Raw genomic sequence first — 20,122 nt, 5'->3', positions numbered from 1 at the left:
GTTTTTGGTTTCACTTGCGATTGGTTGGAAAAATGGCGTGAGAACTTTAAACAAATCACTGAGTGACGTAATGCATAACCAAAGCAATTTGCCCATTATATTTGTACTTTCGACATTCAATTGAAAACCGCTCTAGTCTATTTGAGGGGAACCAATTCAAATGTTGGTTTCTTTTAAGTGAGGAGTAACCGGAGTACCCAGACGAGAAACCGCTTGGAGCAGAGAAGGGCATCAACAAATTTGATTTGGTTCCAGCAATCGAAACTTAAACACAACGATAGCTGGCAAATACTCTCACCACTACGCCAACACTGCCCCTTCGAGAGGAAGATAGAGGTAATAAAAAAAAGGCTCGAACATCCCTCTAACCTTTTGGACAAAGGACGTGTGGAGAAGGTGTATCTGAACCTAACAAACAGAGACTGACTGACCTCTTCATAAATTGGCCATTTTATACGAAGTTGCTACGCAGAGCTAGGTCAGAAAACAACTTCTTTCTTTTCAATACTCAGTCTGGTATTGCCACTGTAATTGTCTTTTTCTTTGCAAAAGCGCCTACATATATATGCGTAGTAAAGAATTCGGTACTGGCTGTCCAAAGTGTCTTACAGGTAAGAATTCTGCTATGTGACAACATTTCAGCACAGTCGCTCCAACCACACAATAATGCCCAGAAAGTGAAAAGTAAAATGGTCACAGACTTTATTTACCTTCAAAGGTCGTTAATGTTCGTCATCAAAATCCCTCAATTCAATCTTCACGGAAATGTTTCTGGCCTACCGAGGGATAAAAATATACCAGATAAATCTTCTGAGAAATTTCGCTTATCGAAGCCAAGAAAACAGTACTTAACTTCGCCTTAATCAGGAAAACCTCATTCACATCAACTTTCAACACACTAATTTACATGCAAATTTATAGTGTGTTGAAAGTAGATGCAAAATAGGTGTGACATGTCATGGTTGCTCTATTGTTCTTACACAAAGAGCGATTAATTGTGCTGGGACAACAGGGCAACCACCACACGTCACAAATATTCAGATGGCGGGGCCCGGGAAAGTTGAAAGATACAAACGGATACAAACGCTTTCGTTAGAAAAAGTTATGTTCTGTGGTTTAAAGTTATTTTGTTGTTTTAGTGGAGCTTAGGTTTCCTTTAATTCCTTACTTGTTAGTGTATGTTAACCCTGACAGCATTTGAAAATACTCTGACATAACTTGATCCAACTACTAATCAAAACAAAAGAGGGCAAATTTTCGTAGCTAGATTATTAGAGCAGAGAAGGGAGCAGGGAGACCTCTGGGTTCCACTCTTTGTCAACAGCAAATGAGTTCTCTTACATCAAACAGAGATTTTAAAAAAGTGGGCTAAAACAGGTAATTACCCACTCATTGCCTTATCTGATACAACTCAATTTGTGCATATTGCAGGACAACCCTCTATCCAGCCTCCATACATGCCGAAAATGCACAAGCTGAGTCTTGTTGTATCTTGCATGCTGTTGACAATTCATCTTTAAGTTAGCAAATGTCAGGAAAAAAAAACCATGAATGGTGCGATAAAATACACTTGTGTGTTTCATTGTTAAAGAGTTTGTCTTGTAACTACGACCTGACTTCTGATGACCAGGTCATCTTTACATGTACCAAATAGTTGATTCGACTCAGTTTGTGTATGCATGATGTATTAAATAACCCTCTTAACAAAAAGGGTAAGAAGATCTGGCTATTTTTGGTTGTGGTAACAAAATGCAGTAATTTCACATGAGTTATTTAGAGACACCAACTGTTGGTTTGTCTAGAGTTGACAACCCACAACTTCCCGCACTAACAAGTTTGATGCTCAAACCACAGAGCCACCTACATTGTACATGTAATTCAGACTCAGTCCATCCGAATGGCATACCATATTGTCCCAGTACTGGCTCTTGCAGCAGATTTCAGCTAGTTTGTGTGCTTTCTATGAAGCTTTTTTGGTGTCTCCAGACTTGAGGTAATTGGTTCAACACAGGAACCAATACTGCCACGTATTAAAGTGCCCCTGTGACCAAAAAATCAATTCATATTTTTCTTTGGATTTCAAAACTATGTTAACAGAACACTAAGTGACCCACGCTTTAAGCCTTGATTTCAAAAAGTCTCACACCTCTTTATTTTAACTGTAATTTTCCTATTTAATGGTCCGCCATTACTAACATTATGTTCTTGAGAGAGCTGGATCGAGGAGAAAATGAAGTCAAAGGCTCACTAGTTTAAGAATGCAATACGTGTGTATGCCGCAGAATTAATATGCATATGCATATGCATATATAATAAGCTGTGTTCACACGCTGAAATTTTAAGCTAGTGAGCCTCTGACGTCACTTTTCCCTGGATCCAACCGTCTGAGGTCCAATCGGTCAGTTTTGAACGTGAGTAATGGCGGACCGTGAAATCCAAAACTTACACTCAAAGTAAACATTCATAAAAGCTAACCTTAGACCTAAAAGCATTTGTTTAGGCCTAATTAGGCCTAAGGTTAGCTTTTATGAATGTTTAGGATATTTTTTACTCTCTGTATTGGTAAAACAATGACCTGTGATTCCGGATTCTGGACTCCGGGTTTTAGGGTTGCCCCTTTTTTGGTGTCTTCAGACTTGAGGTATGGGTCAACACAGGAACCAATACTGCCACGTATTAAAGACTTTCTTTATTCTGACCATCAAATATTCCCTCTTGGTTGGGATCAGGTATGGCGAATATTGCCTAAATTCACATCATTTATCAAGAACACAGAGACAACTCATTAATTTTTGTTTGATCAAGTTAGATGCTGCTATTGTGTTGGTAAATTTACAGGCTCTTGAAGTTTCATTGCTTGAGTTGTGAAGACAAATACAGATTTTACTCTGTCTTTAATAAGCCAGACAATTTTAGTTGCCTATGGGAGCCACTTTAGGGATGAATGGGTTAAGGACGGTGCCTGCTAATTCAAAGGGATTTTTGGTGCAGTTTACTGAATATGCAGGAAAAGCAGATCTTAACAAGTGTTATTAAAATCCAAAAAGGAAATGGGGGTAACCACGCATTTTTCGAAGATAATTAATCAGCTAATTATTTGTAAACAGCTGTAAAATACAAAGCAATGTATGGTGTTCTTTTCCAAATTGAAACTTACAGTAATTATCTCTGATAAATGCACGGTTATCCCCAATTTTCATTTTGGATACCAAAAGCACTTGCTAAGTTCTGCTTTCTCTGCATAGTTTTAACCACGCAAAAATATCCCTGCATTAATAAGCACCACCCATAGAAGTCCGAGTTTCTCGAGATGGGCAGAACATACATGCGCAATAACAATAGTAGGCACTGTCCTTAAAAGCCCAATTTCCAGTAAGACAAGCACAGTGGTCAAGAAATTGATGTGTATCCAAAACAATCAATGAACGCCTTGTACATACAAGTACAAATTAAAGTTTATGATGCAAGCAACATACAAGAAACCAACATGAAATTGCATTACTTTGTCCAGTTTCTAACGGGTGAGAGCAGGAGCAACATACATGTACATGTACACCCTGTAAGTGCTGACATACAACATGTATACGTGTACAGGTGAAATAGGCACAAGACTGACAAATTAAGCCTGTTCTCGAAATTAGCTGGTAGCTGCAGAGCAGCAACTATAATTTTTAACGGCTCTCTATGCATGCCCTAACATGCGAGGGTGTCTTGAATTCCCATTTCCTAATCCCCCATTTTATTTTAATTTATTACCTTCCTGGGACAGCTGTACATTGTACTTCACCTCCTGACTTTCACTAGGGTTGACAATGCCATTTGATAGACCATTCTCAATCATGTCTGACGCTCGAAGCATATTGCAGATGCATCATTGAGATCACAGTGAAAATCCTCAGAAATTTTAATTCCCTTTTTAGCATCAGACAAAGAAATAGAATAAAAAATGGTTCAATGTTAACTTCATATCCATTGACTACAGTTCTCAACAAACAAAACTTGAAATCCTCACATTCCACCACTACACACATACCAAAATATTCATGAAACACTTTTGCATCAATCCTTGCATCATGATAATTCACACGTCACAGGTACCATTATCCAAGTCATGGACAAGAGAAAAGAGTTTCTTTCTTCCATCCTTCCTTCGCTTTGCATTCAACACCTCTGTTTCTCTGGCAAATTCAAGAAGTTCTGGATGTTTACTACTCTGAAGACTTTCTTGCAAAGGACTGGTGGAGTCTTAATTTGCACCTGTGCACATATCAATTCCAGTAACTTTACACAATGCTGTTATCCAAGAGCAAATTAGTCTGGCTGTCAGCAATCGAACTGTACAGTTTGTCTTGCATGTGAAGCTAAATCCTTTCACCCCTTGAAAAGATGTAACAAAGACAAAAATAAATATAAAAATGCTAAATCTCAGCCAGTTAGTGTAACAGTGTAATATGTGCATAAAGGGGGGTTTCAATAAAATTTGAAGTTGGCAGCTTTGAGTAGATTAACCAACTCTTGTCATGAATTTACTGATCAGAATCATTATTTTGGTTTGAAAGAACCTGTCTTTAGCTTTACTTCAATTGAGGGAAAGAGAACCTATAACTTCTCCGAGTGAAGTGACAGCTGTCGGTACTTTGAGATCAATGTGCCTGTAAGAGATTTAATTTATTTTTAAGATAAAATTTCGAGAAGGGAATATGCTCGTTTGTACCTCTCTTTGCACTGTATTACCTCTTTTTCAGCACAGTATTACTGTTGGGACCTTAATTACACTCTCAGCACATTGTTGTAAACCGTTCAGTGACTATGGTTTTCCTGGAATTTTCCAAAGACTGTTCCGATATTATTATTTTCTGGCAGGGGAAAACAACCTTTCATTTTTAGAAAAGATCGTGCTATCTTAAGAAACATGATGTAATGTTTACCAGTTCTAGGACATTCTGAGGTCGAGTTGATAAGTGACAGTTGCACGGAAATATTAATACTACATGTATTAAGTCTTTAGATTTAATACTTTCTCAGTGTTTTGAGTATAAATTAAACTGTTAAAATTGCCAGCTGTGTTTTGCGGAGTGTCTCAAGATTTTTAACAAATACACTGCAGCTAGAACTGCATTTCAATTAGCCAATCAGAATGGAGAAATATTTCTAATAGATTTAACTATATTTATATTTTTAAAGGTACTGTACTCTGTACACTGTATTATACATGTAAAAATTGCCCCAGACAATACTTTTGAGATGTGTGTACATGCATCTACATGTAAGTAAAGCAAATTACCCCTGGTCATTCTGGTGTTTATCTCATCTTAAATAAGAATATGAAAAGCAGTAAAAGACCTGTGAATACAATTATAATGGGCCTTTTATAGCTTGTGATCACACGGTACAAAAGCCGTCCTACTGGAGAGCAAATTGTGCACTGGGACATCTAAAACAAAGAAATTTAATTCTTCGATGCTGAAGAGTTTGGTTAAACCGATCCGTTTACAAAATAATTTTCCTAAACCGTTTGAATGGTACAAGCACTGTTCGTTTGGAAATTTTGACGATCCATTTGTGCGAACCGTTCACACAATTTCGAAACCGTTTGTTACCCGTTCAGTGTCTGTGCATTCTCAGCTGTTAAAGTATCCATTTTGCCTTTCACAGTCACATTCCTCTAGGTCCAAACTGTTGTTACTAGCTTGCTTGTTGGTTTTTTAACAGGACCTTTCCATAGGACCCATTCCTCAATGCAAAAGAAAATTTAGAAAATTTAAAAAATGAAACATTCCCACATTTGTCAGAGGTCTATATCCCCCCTTCCCCCCTCCCCCCTCCCCCTTTACACCACACACACTCACAAAGGAGGCGCACTGCACAGAAAGGCTGTTCCAGGTTTACTCAGCCTGTAATTAAATGCTCATTGAAAAACAGCATGTACAACTGTAATTATTGAATAAGAAACAATTTTTGGAATTGAATGGAGCTCAATGTCCTTTCAATCAAATTGCATACTGCAATACAATACAAATTATATTGAATTTAACTAATAAAATTATGTACAATGTAACATAACTTTATATGGCCCTCAAGTTCATAAGCAATCTCTCGTCTAGTCCTTAAAAACAAGAGCCTGCTTTTCTTTTGGTCAGCAACAAGAACAAGAACCAAAGCTGGAAGTCTGGTAATCACATATTTTCATCTCCTCTTTAGAAATTAATTTTGAAAAAAATGATGTTGGTGCGGTTACTTTTAAAATAAATTAATGCGCTACACACATTTTGGCTTTAGCCATGCAGACACTGTTCTAAAGGAGAACATTTTCCCACTTAGAAAAGTTTTGATGTAAAGACTTATCAACTTGAAGGGTGCGAGCAAAATTAGCATTCAATTACCTACCTGTTGAAGTCATTACTGAGTCTGACAGCTCCCCGTCTTCGTCACTGTCATCATGATCCTCATTCTCCTCCTCCTCCTCCTCCTCCTCCTCATCATCATCATCATTATCATCATCAATACCAGAGTCAACTGCAAGAAGATATCAGGTGTATCATTAAAAAACCAAGGCCACCAATTTAACCAAAAATAAAAGCAGGCAACATTGTCAATAATTTGAATCTCATCTCCTTGCCCTTGAGGAGACAAATAAAATTATGGGAAGCAAAAAACTAAATGAAATTGTCTCTTTGAAGTTGTTTTACTTTATATATCTTGCAGCAGCAATGACAAGATTTATTGAGAAACATAGTCAACCCATGTTTAGTATCTAGAGTTGAGTTTGAACCCCCGGCATGTGGTGAGGATCAGTAACTTTTGTATTGGGTTGAGGAGTTCTGTGTCATGCATGAGCATACAGTTAATCATCCTTATCCTTGTCCAGTTCTATTAGAGAGCATTTGCAGATATCATCACAAGGGCAGCATAACAGCTGTCTTATATGTACATGTTCCAGCAAAAGTGGCCGCCTTGCATTGGCAGCGATATCTCTAAAAGGGCTTATGGTGTACATGTACATGTACATGTATAAGGCCACCTAAGCAAAAACAGTCATAAGTCAAAAAGGGACCTTGCAGAGTGCTCCAACATGCAGATGTAGATGAAGATCACAAAGTCATGTCATTAATGATTTAGGGATCCTGAGTATTTTAATGAGCTTACATGTAAATGCAGTTTAACTGAGTTAACAACAAAGAGCGACTGCAGTCAATTGCTGTCAGTGGTTTGGTTATATTTGTGCATGCATTGCATTCCTTGTGCTTTGCATGATACAGTTTATTCATTGGTGTGGTGGGAAGAAGGAGCAGTTTGTGTGGAGCCTTTAGCGGTTCCCCCCCTCCCCCCCCCCCCTCTTCCCTCCCCCCTCTTCCCTCCCCCTCTCTACTTTCCACTGTTTATCAGTGTGACAGGTGCCTGTCTTGTTGAGGGTGTGGGGGCTCCTGGCTGGTTTGTCAGGTTTTGCCAGCAATCGGTGCAGTCTCCGTCGTGAAGCTGGCTGCCAATAGTGGAAACTCCAGGATGGCTCAGGCACCCAACCTCCACTTAGCGACGCACTTGTTAATTACACTTACATGTACCATCATTCACATCGGACATCAATCTGATGCAATGGCTTCCCAATCCACTTTGAAATGCTGCCTTCATCCACTACAGCAAGAATTTTGCTGACTTTTGAAAGTTCAATATTGTTGACTCGTGAAGACGGTTTTATATTCACCCTCATTTTTATGTCGTGACCCACGCGCCGTGCCAAGCAATCTAATTCTTCAAGGTCCAACACTTGAGAAACAGTTATGTAGCAATATATTTTCTTCAAGCGAGTGCTTGTGATGGCCTCAGGATTTTTTAAATTAAGGCCTTGTGCATGGGTCACTCTATCCAGGAAGTCCCAAGGACGCAGGTGGCGATAATCGAGCTTCCACTTGGCCTTGCAAAAAGGTGGGGCTTTCTTGGTTAATTCCTACTGCTTCCCTCTTCTCCACTTATAGTAAAAGCATTGCTTTCTTAACTTCTTTTGTCAAAAGAACTGGCACCTTGCGCCCCCTCTTTCCCCTTATTTCCACCATATCTAACCTGAAGGAAATGCAGAGTTATGGAGTTAGCTGCAGTACAACATGTATGTCACATTCATGAAATTGCCTCATGTCTGTCTGTTAATACTAGTATAATTATTATCAGCTTGAATGCAAGAAAATTCTTAATAATTATGTTTCAGTTTTCAAATAATTGCTGAGAGTACTGACTGCCTTTAGCACAACTCTCAATAGGTTGTAAAGTGTTGTACTTGATTACCTCGACTGATGTTGTATTCTAGTCTGTTCTGTTCTCAAATGATGAAACTTGGAGCTTTGCTGCCTCTCCTCCACGTCTCTTGTTAAAAATAATGAGGGGGTTAAGGGTCACCACTGCTACATGTGTAACTCCTTCCATACTTGTAAGTTAGAAGCCTCTTCTAAAGATCTTGTTAATACTGACAGTTGGTCCAATAGGTACTTTCTCAAAATTTCCAAATCATTGTCAGTTAAACTTTTTTCTTTGAAGTGCTGACAAGGAGTGGTGGCTGCATGATGTACTCATTCCATTCAGAAGCCATGAGCTTCTCCAGATTTTGTTGATCGGGCAGAAGGTCATTGTCCTTTTGTCTGAGAGCCTTTCCAGGCAATACGGCAGCACATTTTCTTATGGAATGGCCCAGCTTCAATGCCAAAGAAGGAATACCCATTGCACTTACAGCCGTACATGCACATTCTGACGAGGTCAATAGAGCAACAGAGATGTTCTTTCAATCGCCATCAACAACAAAAAAACTGCCAACCTGTTTGTAAATTCATTTGATGAAATCTCACTGTATGCATGCTTTCCAGTACCCCCTCTGAGTGTTGAACAATGGTCTAAAAATGAAAACAAAACAAAACAAACCAAACAAAATACAATGTATATTTTAGATACATTTTGAAACACTGAGGTCAAGGACCAAGCCCTTCTCGTAGGTTTTTGACCAAAACAAAAACAAACTCCATCAAGGGACACATGTACTTCAATGAAATAAGTTCCCATCATTTTCCTTCCTCAGAGAAAAAAAAACCAAAACTTAATTGCTAATTCCTTCCTTGCGTTTTTTAACCTTGAGCTCATTTCAAAACATGTATGTACTCAGGATAGTAAAATTGCGCATAAAATGATTCACGACAACTAAGTAAAACAAATTAAAAAATCAAAAATATATAATTTTTTAGAGCCAATAAGGAACTGTTGTTGTTGTTGTTGTTGTTATCGAAAAGGACACAAAGATCTGGCTATTTTTAGTTGTCGATCATAACAAAAATTAATGTAGTAATTTCTCATCAATTACACATATTCAGGACAAGAAAATCTGGCTACCGGTATTTTTAGTTGTGATAACAAAATGTAGTAATTTTTTCTCATCAGATGTTGTACATTGTATGTATGTATTCAGAGACACCAAGTGTTGATTAAGTAAGAGTTCACAACCCACAACTTCTGGCATACATGTAATTTGATGCCTAGCTAACTACAGAGTTACACTTACATTGTACTTCAGACTCACCTGGCTGTCCATCCGAATGGCATACCATAATAATTATTGATAATTATTGATGCCCTAACTACAGAGCTACACTTACATTTGTACTTCAGACTCACCTGGCTGTCCATCCGAATGGCGCACCATAATAATTATTGTCCCAGGCTCTTGCAGCAGATCTCAGCTAGTTTGTGTGCCTTTTGTGAAGCTTTTTTGGTGGCTCCGGACTTGAGCCATGATGTATGGTTCAACACAGTCACCGATATAATGCCCTGTAAGACTTTCTCTATTCTGGCCACCAAATAAACCTCTTGGTTGGGATCAGTTATGGAGAATATAATACCTAATCACATATCAATAACACAGAAACACCTCATTAATTTTTGTTTGATCAAGTTAGATGCTGCTAATTTGTGTTGGTAAATTAACAGGCTCTCGAAGTTTCATTGTTTGAGTTGTCAAGACAAATACAGATTTTACTCTGTCTTAAGCCAGACGATTTTAGTTGTCAATGAGAGATGCCTCAGGGATGAATGGGTTAAAAGCCCAATTTCCAGTAAGACAAGCACTGGTCCATAAATACGTTTATACACATGTAGGCACAACACTTAATGAACACAATGTACATACAAGTGCAAATTTACATTTACAATGCATAATAGCAACATAAAGAAATCAAGTTACATGAGCTGCATTATTTGGTCCAATATTATTTCTAACAAGTGAGAGCAGGGGCAACATACATGTACACCCTGTAAGTGCTGACAATTATAGTAATAAGATGTAAAAAGTGGTGAAAGAAATGCAAAGATTAGGGGGAGGGGGGTTGTAACTTCTTTTTGTAAAGATCTGACACTGAAAGAAGGTTTGCATGCTTGCAGACTTGCATTCAGTCAAGCACAAAGGCTGTAATTCAACAAACTGTTCATATTACATATAGCATAAGCAAGTGATAATTTTCCTAGGATGTTCCCCGCAATTTTTTGAAAAACCAGTCATGTGCTTCTTCTGTCTTTTATGGTGATAAAATGCAGTTGAAGAGGTTTAAGTATTAGCCCATGCAACGTTGCACAACGAAAAATGCTCTCCCACAAGTCACGTACATGTCTACTACATGTATCTGAGCATAATTATAATCCGGGCTTGACCTACAGTGTACATGTATACCTTTGCAACTGTCTTCCTTTGCACATGCAACTTCTTCGCAATCGCGAGACGTGACCGCCCCATCTACAGCACACAAATAATAGTCAAGGAACCAATTGCCCCTGTCATGTCTCCCAGATTTTGAATAATAGCAGCAATGTTTCACTATCTTTCATCATGCAAGCAAGTGACCATGTCCCCACAATGCTACCCAAATTCGTGTAACAGCAGCTATAAATATCTTTCTTTCATGATGCAAGAGACTGACCATGTCCCCATAATGTTACACAGATTTTGTGTAACAAAAGCAATGTACATGTACAGCTATCTTTCATGGCGACAGAATTAAAACATTTGAGGAGGTCTCTATTGGTCCCCACAATGTTACCCAAAAAACGTGAAAATATTGAAGAGCCACAGCCAATTGCAGAATAAAACATGGTAAATATTAAGAAATTATCTCTGGCTGAAAAGATTAATTAAACAAAACAAAGTAACAATAACAAAAAAATTATCTTTAAATAGAATTTATTTTGCCTAACACAAAGGTCTTAATTCATATTTCCACAGCAAAAGCTGGGCTAAAACAACTGTCACCTTGCGTATTAGCCTGATGTAGCATTACACAATGAAAAACAGTTGCCACACTGGATGGTCACGTTTACTATCTCAGCATCATAATCAGGGCTTGATGAAGTGTACCTTAGCTACTGTCTTCCTCTGCACATGCAACTTCTTCACAATCCCGAGACGTGAACACCCCATCTACAGCACAAATATAAAATTAGAATAATCAAAGACCAAAACAATTGCCCCTGTGATGTCACCCGGATTTTAAAGAACTGCAGCAATGTTTCAGTACCTTTAATCATGCAAGGAAGTGACTATGTCCTTACAATGTTAACCACATTTGTTTAAAAGTAGCAATAACTATCTTTCTTTATGAAATTGAAACAGATTGACCAATGTGCTCATAATGCACCTATCAATGTAAATCTTGCGGGTGGAGGAGGGGCGGGGAGGGATCTGGGAACATTCAAACGCGGTTACCAAGTCTGTCGCGGTGAAGTTTTTATTTGTTTTCGTCGCCATAAGCCAGTAATTTAAAATGTCATCTAAGCAGATATTATCTATTTCGAGAAAGTTTTTATCCTTGAGTTCCCATCTGATTGAAATCAAATTCCACCACAAGGTCAGAGTATTTTACGGATCACTGATACGACCTGTTTCGACATGCTAATTGAAACAAATAATTTTAAGCTGTGTCTCGATGAGAGTCATTCCATCGCTAAATGGTAAGTGTCACTAAGATGTATCCCTAAATAATTTTTCATGCCATCTCACTTTAAGCTGAAGACCACAAATAATAACTTACAGGACTTGAAAATAATGGTTGGTCAACAGACAATGTCCTGTCAGAATTGGGTAGTGACCGGACAAATTCTTGGTCATTTGCACTTTAGAATATTTAATTTGGAACTATTTGACCATAATGAGGGACATTATTCATGTTACTGTAATCATCATCATTCATGCAACCTGGGGTCACTATTGCAAAAGTTATGATTGTTCAAATTTTTCAAATTTGACCGGCCAAAAACGGGCCATGTCCCAGCAAAAACATGTTAAACCGGGAAATGTAACAGGTGCCTGCCTGCCAGTTATTTCGAGCCCTGAACTGATAAAAACACTACGGCTTGGCACACGACCATGGAACACAGGTCACCAAATTGGTGACTAGCTCCAATTTTTAGGCACCAAAATGTTTCTTTTTTTTACTTGCCATGGTAACGAAAACAGTCACAGCCTGGAGCACTGGCAACTGTTTTTGATTGCATTTTTCATTGGGTTATTCGCCTGGAATTCGGGACAAAAAGGCCTCTTATTCTCACCTTTTGTTATAATAATAATTGTTGTCATCAGGAAGCCTAAACAATAGACATTGCAACAAATTTTGGGGGTCCAAGAGAGGTGCTGGGGGGACTGTTGAGCAAGAGGTAAGGGCTGACACAAAAGAAAAACTCTCCCATTTTCAAATCTTGAGTGATTGGTATTTCTGAAACAGTGAATTAATCCTGGTCACAATATATATATATATATATTTTTTATTTGCCATATGTTCTTCATTGTCACCTGAGAATCTTGTTGGTTTGGTAGCTGTAAATTGACAGTAAGTTTTATCATCATTATCATCATTGATCACCATTTTCATGCAGTCGATGATTTTCTAACCGTTCAGGTGTACATGTATGTACAGTGTATGTAAAGTAAGTATTGTATGATCTGATTACTTAAGAACTTGAGTGGCTATGACCAACACTATAGGATGTTTCATGTGCCATTTTTTGTTTAACTTCCTTGTTGACGATCCAAAGTACTTTAAGTTGTTAGCCTATTAAACCAGTCCTATTAAAAGACTGGTAAATAATTGGCTATGAGGGTTTTTGGCCACCACTTGGTTTCTGTCATACAAGGGTTTATTGTTACATGCTTAATTTGTGGTACTGTTATGTTCTTTTGAATAACTATGAAGTGGCAGAATGATATAGCTTTTACTAAGGGAACCACATGGCATACTTAGTTCAGGAATAAGCATAAAATAACAAATAGAACAGTTACTAATTTTACCTGTTTTTTTTTTTTTTTTTCAGTTTCATGTCAATCCTTTTAGATATCGGGAAATGGACGTAAAAGACATATTATACATGCAGAACAGATGGATTAACCGGCCAAAGCAAAAACTTAAGATTACTTCACAATCATGTAACTTACTAATTAATTAAGTTGCACATGATTAGTTAAAATTATTGTTTTAATAAATATTTCTTTGTGGTAATTCTCTTGCAGTCAGAGGGAGAGTTCACTAGGGCTAAACATAATTATAGAAAACAACAAAATATCCAGAAACTTTACAGAGTACTACATTAGAAGCTCTCGTAAGCAACCAGCCCGGGAATTTGAAAAAGTGGTCACAACTTACTCACTGTAGAGCTGGTTCCTTGAGAATTAGTATAGGTAATCGCATGGGGCCGAGTAAAATTAAGGATTAATATCACGCGTGTTTTCAGAAGTTGCTGAAATTGCCCGAGTCGCGCAGCAAAATTTTCTTAACACTGTTGAGGCACCTCGAAAAACAGACAGCTAAGCGGAAACACTCGTTCGCTCGGAAGCAAAACAACTGACAAACAGACAAGCAAGTCAACTTGTTCTTTGCGTCCAAAACGAGTATAGATGATTGTTATTTACATCCACTCGAGAGGAAAATACGAGTTTCATTCGTGAACAACTGTAACAACGATTAAACCAAATGTTAAGCTTCAATTTATTTTATTCACCTGGGGCCGGTTCCTGAAAGGTGTAATAACTCTATTCCAGGGATAAATAAGCCTTATTCCAGGAATAAATTTATCCCCAAAATAAATTCTGTTGTGTTAGAATAGCAGATTTATCCCTGGAATAACTGTTATATCTGGTATAACTTATTCCTCCTTCCAGGAACCAGCCCCTGTGCTGTAGAGGTTTTTACCACTTGCAAATACGCATCCGTAAACATAGCAAACAGTTTGTCCAAAGAAATCCACCAAATTTGAGGTACTCTTTCCTCCTGTCAATGGCAAATTGTTCTGTGACCATTTTTGTTGAGGTGCAAGATGTCGTGGTAAACTGAAAGCCCTTGACGAAAGGAATCATTTTGTTTTTCAACCACACAATCCCGCTACGCCGGGCACCATGTAAGTCGATGCAAGTTTTAAGCTTTTCGTGAAAAAAAAATATGGCCTTCTTCTTGTCACTCGAAAATTCAAATTCAGATCATCTTTTAAAGCTAGTTCTTAATCTTTATGCCTTTTCGGCGAATGCAGCGCGAATTAAAAGACAAACTTCGATGAAGACGAAGTTGTTTTGCTCAAACAGAAGAAACCAACTGAATGTGGAAGACATACGTTCAGCCAATCAGGAGCGAGAATTTTTGGCGCTCGACCAATCGTGAGCAAGTAATTTTGCCCTCTTCTCAAGCATTAAATTAAGAAAAAAATACCCTCTTCATTGACCAATCAGCATTCAGTAATTTTGCCCTCTTTGTTATTATAAGCAATAAAATTGGGATTTGTAAATTTGTATTAAGGGTACAGAATAGAATTTAGGGGAATGCACCTACATGTACAAAAACTGGAAACTTCTTTACTCTCATTAAAATCTGCCAAAATATTCTTACAATTTAGATCACTCTTTGAGTGGTCGCTTATGGAGGGTGCTTTCTAAATTCAAAGGTATTTTTGTGTGGCTTACTGAATATGGGGGAAAAGCAGATCTTAACAAGTGTTATTGAAATCCAAAAAGAAAATTGGCAGGGGGTAACCACTCATTTTCCAAATATAAGTAATCAACAATATTTATACAAAGCTTTAAAATACAAAGCAATGTATGGCGTTCTTTTCCAAAATGAAGCTTATAGTTACTGTATCTCTGAAAAATGCGTGGCTACCCCTAATTTTATTTTTGGATACAAAGAGAACTTGCTAAGTAACTGTGGTGCTTTCTTCGCATAGTTTTAAACCGCTCAAAAATATCCCAGCCTGTATTAATAAGCACTACCCATAGGAAATTTGAATATCTCGAGATGCGCAGAACGTATGCACAATAAGAATAGTAGGCACCGTCCTTATGAGAGCTTAAAAACAATGGAAAAGTCCAGTTTGGTAATCCCAAAGGTGGTCGCGGTTGATTGTGGGAATGGTTGCTTTTGAGAGTTTTCAATTAGAGAGTTTTGTGGTCGTGGCTAGAGCTGATTGCTTACAAGAGTGGTCCCCGTGAGAACTTCGACTGTATTTGTGTTTGTTGAAATTTAATGCATGTCAGCTTATAACTTAGGAAGGAACTAGCTAAGTAGTCATTGCAGTTGTTTTGGTCTTGTTTGTAGCATGTAATTATCCCAGTAAGGTTATCAATATTAATTTTTTTGGACCAAACAGATCTGCTTATTCCCAGGACTAGTTTACATGTCAAGGTCATTCAATTTGGATTCTAATGATAAACATAATGATGGAGTGACCATTCAATGATCTGTATTCACACTGATTTTTTTGCCACTGGTACTGGGTTTAAACAAGGATTGGAGATGATTGGCTTTTGTGATTTTATGTGCAGCTAGTCATGGTGGTATATATATATGCAGTGGGCAGAACCCTAGCTATTGCACTGCAAGAACGGGACCATCAATTCAAAGTCTTGTTTTAGAATAGTAAAGCTGAATTTAATTTTGTGCTAAATATAAGAAAATGGGTGAGGAGACTTTGACCACTCAAGGCTTAAGAATCTGGATTCTTAATTAACCCCTCTAATTGAAGGGTTTAGAGCAAAAATGCCAAGAGTTACTTTTTGTATACATCATGAGTTATTTTACTGGGAACGGCGAGGATTTTGAGGACTTAATTACTAAATACTCATTTTGACATTCAGCCACTTGTCCAAGTTTTTTGTTACACTTCCCAATGATCCTACAAGTGGCTGGGAAAGTTGAATGTCAAAATTAGTATTTCATTACTACAGAAAACTACGTAATGACTAAATGGCACCGTTAATTAAGTGTCCCAGCTCGCAACAGGAATAGCCAACGTACATGATTATGAGACAAGTGAGTTTTCGAAAAGGTCAAGTTCCATCGTCAGTACAGTGCAAACACCATTTACGCTGTACGTAACAGAGCTACGTACATTTACTGTTTCCTGACAAAATAATGAGTTGACATTATGATTTCTGAGTTTGCCCTAATAACTACTGTTTGATTGTGATTGTTAGAAGAATAAATATTGCAAAATCACAGATGGATTGTGTGTATCTGCTTGATCAAATGCCGTATGTATTTGTACGGTAAAGGCATTTTTCCAGAACAAACGATGTGAGGTTTTTTTTTTTTTTACACTAAGCTGCTACCTCTCAAAGAAAAAAAAATTGAAAAAGTCAACTTTTTAGTTACGCACTATTTTTTGACAAATTTATGGGGACCAGTCTGTATTTTTAACACAAAACTGCATTATGAGGACATCTCTACTTTGTGGACTCCAAGGCAATTTCTGACCATAAAGTAGAGTTTTAAGGGCTTTTATATGTGGGGACCTGATTTTGGTCCTCACAAAAAGAACGGACCCCACAGTACGGGTGTGTAACTATGTCCACGTCCCCATAAGTAAACATTGGTAAGTAGACACACACAGACACAAAACATTGCTCAGCCATGACAGGTGAGAGGTGACAACAGAGGATCTGTGCTTGAAATCTAACAGTGTCGCAAAACTTTCGTCCTGGTTACCTGCTGAACTTTATTTATACAATGGCATTGTGTTTGTTTCGTTTTCTTTTGTCTTTCTTTTTTGGCAACAACAATGATAATGTTACCCTGCAAGCAGTCTCTTTCGATCTCCCTACATAAGTCGGGAACAGAAAAGAATTAAGACTCTGCCAGCCGCCTCGACATTCTTTGGTTTGCCGCTGATCCAAAGAATTGGATGAGTCAGTCCAGTTTGGACTTGTCAAACCTGCCTTTTTTTTATTTTGCGCATGATCAATCGCCTCGCGTCATCAATATATTTTTGAAATTTACAGCAGCGTGGCAATTTTTAAATGTCTAAATTCCCATGAGTATTTCCTATGTCTGTTACAGAAACTTGTCTGCCAGAAACCTACAAATTTTTCAGTAAAAAATGAAATGGTAATTTAAAAGTATGAGCTATCTTAACTTTCCAAGGAAGTGAAATGTCGTGGCGGCTGGCTACTCTTCTTTCCTGTTCCCGACCTATCAATGAAGACCGAAAGAGACTGTGATCGAGGATATAATAATGTATAGTCAAACAATATATTATAAAGAAGAAAAAAATGGGTTGATGAGAACTTATGAAAATACATTGTTCGCGGTTTAGTCCTACGAAGCTCGTTTCATCCCGACCAAGGACTCGTCAGAGACTTTTCTGCTTGGCAAACTCCTTACGCATCGCGCCCAAAGTCCCGTTCGCTAACAAAATGATCACAGCACGAACAATGTAAACCACAAACAATGTATTTTCACAAGTAACTGTCAACTTTATTGTCAATGATTAGAAATTGTCTCGGGCTCGAACTTTACCCGTGCTGCGCTATAATTATGCATAGATAGCAGTGGGAGAATTGTGAAACAAGTTCTAAAACCATTATCGATATTCTTAGACTGCGAGCAGTCTCTTTCTTTTCCTAACTTCTGTGGAAAAAAGGAGGACTGCTCGCAGTCTACGATATTCTAAAACTGGCACCGTTGGGTCATTTCATTGATTACCGTAACACTTTCTTGCAGAAACTAAAAAAAGGCAGCCATTAAATACAATTAATTTTCAGAGTTTTACTTAAACTGGCAAACTAGAGGTAATTTGTTGCTATGTGTGCCACCCTGGGGAAAATGGTAAATTATCAAGCCATCTGTTAGCTTTTGACTGAAGGGAGTTAGTCTGAGGAAAAGTAAATGGAAATGGTGAGTAAATTATTACGGCAGAACACGAAGGAACTTGGAAGTTTCCATGTTCCTTTCAAATACAACTTGCAAAAGAACATAGAACTTTTTTCACTTACTGAAAACGTCCAAGAACTTGATGGAAATTTCCACGTTCCTTTTACGCATAACATGTAAACAAAACATGGAAATTACCATATTCTTTTCCCACATAAAATGTAAAAGAACATGAAATTTTGACGTTCTTTTCGGGTATAACATGTAAACGAAACATTGAAAATTTCCGTGTTAAGGTTCATCCATAAAGTGTAAAAGACTACGGAAATTTCCATGTTTCCCTTTAAGAGACAACATGAGAAAGAAAGAGACATATAACTTCCCTTCATAGATCAGTGTAGGATCTAAAAATTCCATGCTGGTTTGAGTGACAGTTGGGTTTCTACTCTTCTTTTCATAGGCATATTTTTTCCACATTTTTTCAACGTAAAAGAAGAAAAGGAAAATTGATTATCCCGGTAATTTGCTAGGTTTTGATTCTGACCCAAACAGTCTCTAAACTTGCTTGTTGTTGTTGTTTTCATATTAAATAAGCTATTCCATTGTCCCAAAAATGCCTTAGGAGTTCCTTAAATGTTACGAAATTTGAATGGCTGAAATCCTTTTTCTCCTGGAGTTCTTAGCTGCCACGTTTTCTCCCAGTATAAAAGAGCTTAAGCCACTTGATTCTCTACTCTGCACCGATAGGTTTTCCTCGGGTACTCCGGTTTCCCCTCTCCTCAAAAACCAACATTTGACTTGATTTGTGTTAATTGTTGATTTCAATTTACAGTGTCCCCAATTAGTGCTTCAGCGCTAGAACGACTAGACACTTAAATAAAATTCCTTTCCTTTCCTTTCCTCCGACGTTGACGCCGAGGGACTGACCTTACTTCGCATTGGCTCTCACGGTTTACGGTTCTTCAGTCATTTCTAGCCAGTTTGGTGTAGCGTTCTACGAATTTAGTTGCCGAACTTCTGTGAAAAGGCGTTCGCTGTGATGTCGAAAAAGACACTTTTGCACCAATTCCTTGAACATATTTATCACACACAATCTGGAGATTCAAAAGGAAAGTAGACTGTTTAGAGACATCTGCCTCAAGTCGTAGTATCCATATCAAGACAAAAAAAACTCGGGCTACTGAAGATCGTGAATCCGTCAAAAGAGACAAATAAGAACGTTAACGTTAAAAACAAGCGGGCCAAACGTTTTTTTCAAGAACAATTGTCTTGAAAGCATTTGTCGCCCGAATGTTTGGGATTATCTTTTTGGTACATGAACTGCGCGCAAGTATGAGCCATTGTATTAGCCACTGTTAGAAATAACATGGAAACTCTTTCTTCACATATCGTAGTCGTTTTTGTCATGCAAATGCATTAAGAGAAAATTTTTCTCTGCTAAGAGTGTAATCTTCGGGGAAAACGGAACGCCGATTGCCATTGCGTGTTGGATGGTTTGGTGGTAGTAGTAGTAGTAGTAGTAGTAGTAGTAGTAGTAGTAGTAGTAGTAGTAGTAGTAGTAGTAGTAGTAGTAGCAGTAACAGTAGCAGTAGCAGTAGCAGTAGCAGTAGCAGTAGCAGTAGCAGTAGCAGTAGCAGTAGCAGCAGTAGTAGTAGTAGTAGTAGTAGTAGTAGTAGTAGTAGTAGTAGTAGTAGTAGTAGTAGTAGTAGTAGTAGTAGTAGTAGTAGTAGTAGCCAGAGGCTCGTTTAAATGTGAGCGTGTATACAAAATTAAAATACGTCTTGGTCTTACAGTTCACATATCTTTTCAAGCTGCCTCGACAATTTGTATCGAGCATGGGTTAAAAATTTAAATGCATTCGGTGTCAGTAACGTGTAACCAGTAAGCACAAAACCACAAAACGAAAACAAACAGTCGGGATATTTTCCAACAACTCTGGCAAACACATGACAACCAAGGAGTCACTTCCTTGGAAA

At 37.9% G+C, this 20,122-nt stretch overlaps 1 protein-coding gene and 1 long non-coding RNA gene across 17 annotated transcripts in view; one reads left to right on the top strand and one right to left on the bottom strand.

Annotated features, from left to right (window-relative positions):
• LOC138030024 (neuroendocrine convertase 1-like) overlaps window positions 1-11,677 on the bottom strand; it is a 165,531-nt gene extending 153,854 nt beyond the window's left edge. For 6 of the 15 annotated variants that reach the window (XM_068877884.1, XM_068877880.1, XM_068877882.1 and 3 more), the window contains exons 1-8: window positions 11,572-11,676; window positions 11,378-11,440; window positions 10,697-10,759; window positions 9,649-9,872; window positions 8,278-8,876; window positions 6,388-6,516; window positions 4,034-4,377; window positions 3,757-3,912 (exon numbers count right to left, since the gene is read on the bottom strand). In XM_068877884.1, coding sequence (XP_068733985.1) covers window positions 3,757-3,777 — 21 coding nt within the window. In that variant the 5' untranslated portion in view covers window positions 3,778-3,912; window positions 4,034-4,377; window positions 6,388-6,516; ... (3 more) ...; window positions 11,378-11,440; window positions 11,572-11,676. Of the gene's footprint in view, window positions 1-710; window positions 777-1,864; window positions 2,042-2,575; window positions 2,746-3,756; window positions 3,913-4,033; window positions 4,378-6,387; window positions 6,517-8,277; window positions 8,877-9,648; window positions 9,873-10,696; window positions 10,760-11,377; window positions 11,441-11,537 lie in introns of all 15 variants that reach the window. The other 9 variants (XR_011128014.1, XR_011128015.1, XR_011128009.1 and 6 more) reach the window with 8 other exon arrangements.
• Window positions 11,678-11,731: 54 nt separating this feature from the next.
• Window positions 11,732-16,495, top strand: LOC138029691 (uncharacterized). Of its 2 annotated transcripts, XR_011127913.1 has the most exons (3): window positions 11,732-11,970; window positions 12,599-12,672; window positions 13,327-16,495. It is a non-coding gene; the product is annotated as an uncharacterized lncRNA (long non-coding RNA). The 2 variants fall into 2 exon arrangements; XR_011127912.1 differs by having other exon boundaries at window positions 12,599-16,495.
• The last annotated feature ends 3,627 nt before the right edge of the window (window positions 16,496-20,122 follow it).

Source organism: Montipora capricornis, chromosome 13 (genome assembly GCF_036669925.1).
Source record: "Montipora capricornis isolate CH-2021 chromosome 13, ASM3666992v2, whole genome shotgun sequence".
Lineage (NCBI taxonomy): Eukaryota > Metazoa > Cnidaria > Anthozoa > Scleractinia > Acroporidae > Montipora > Montipora capricornis.
Note: the sequence above shows the minus strand (reverse complement) of the source record. Positions and strands in the feature narration are given on the sequence as shown.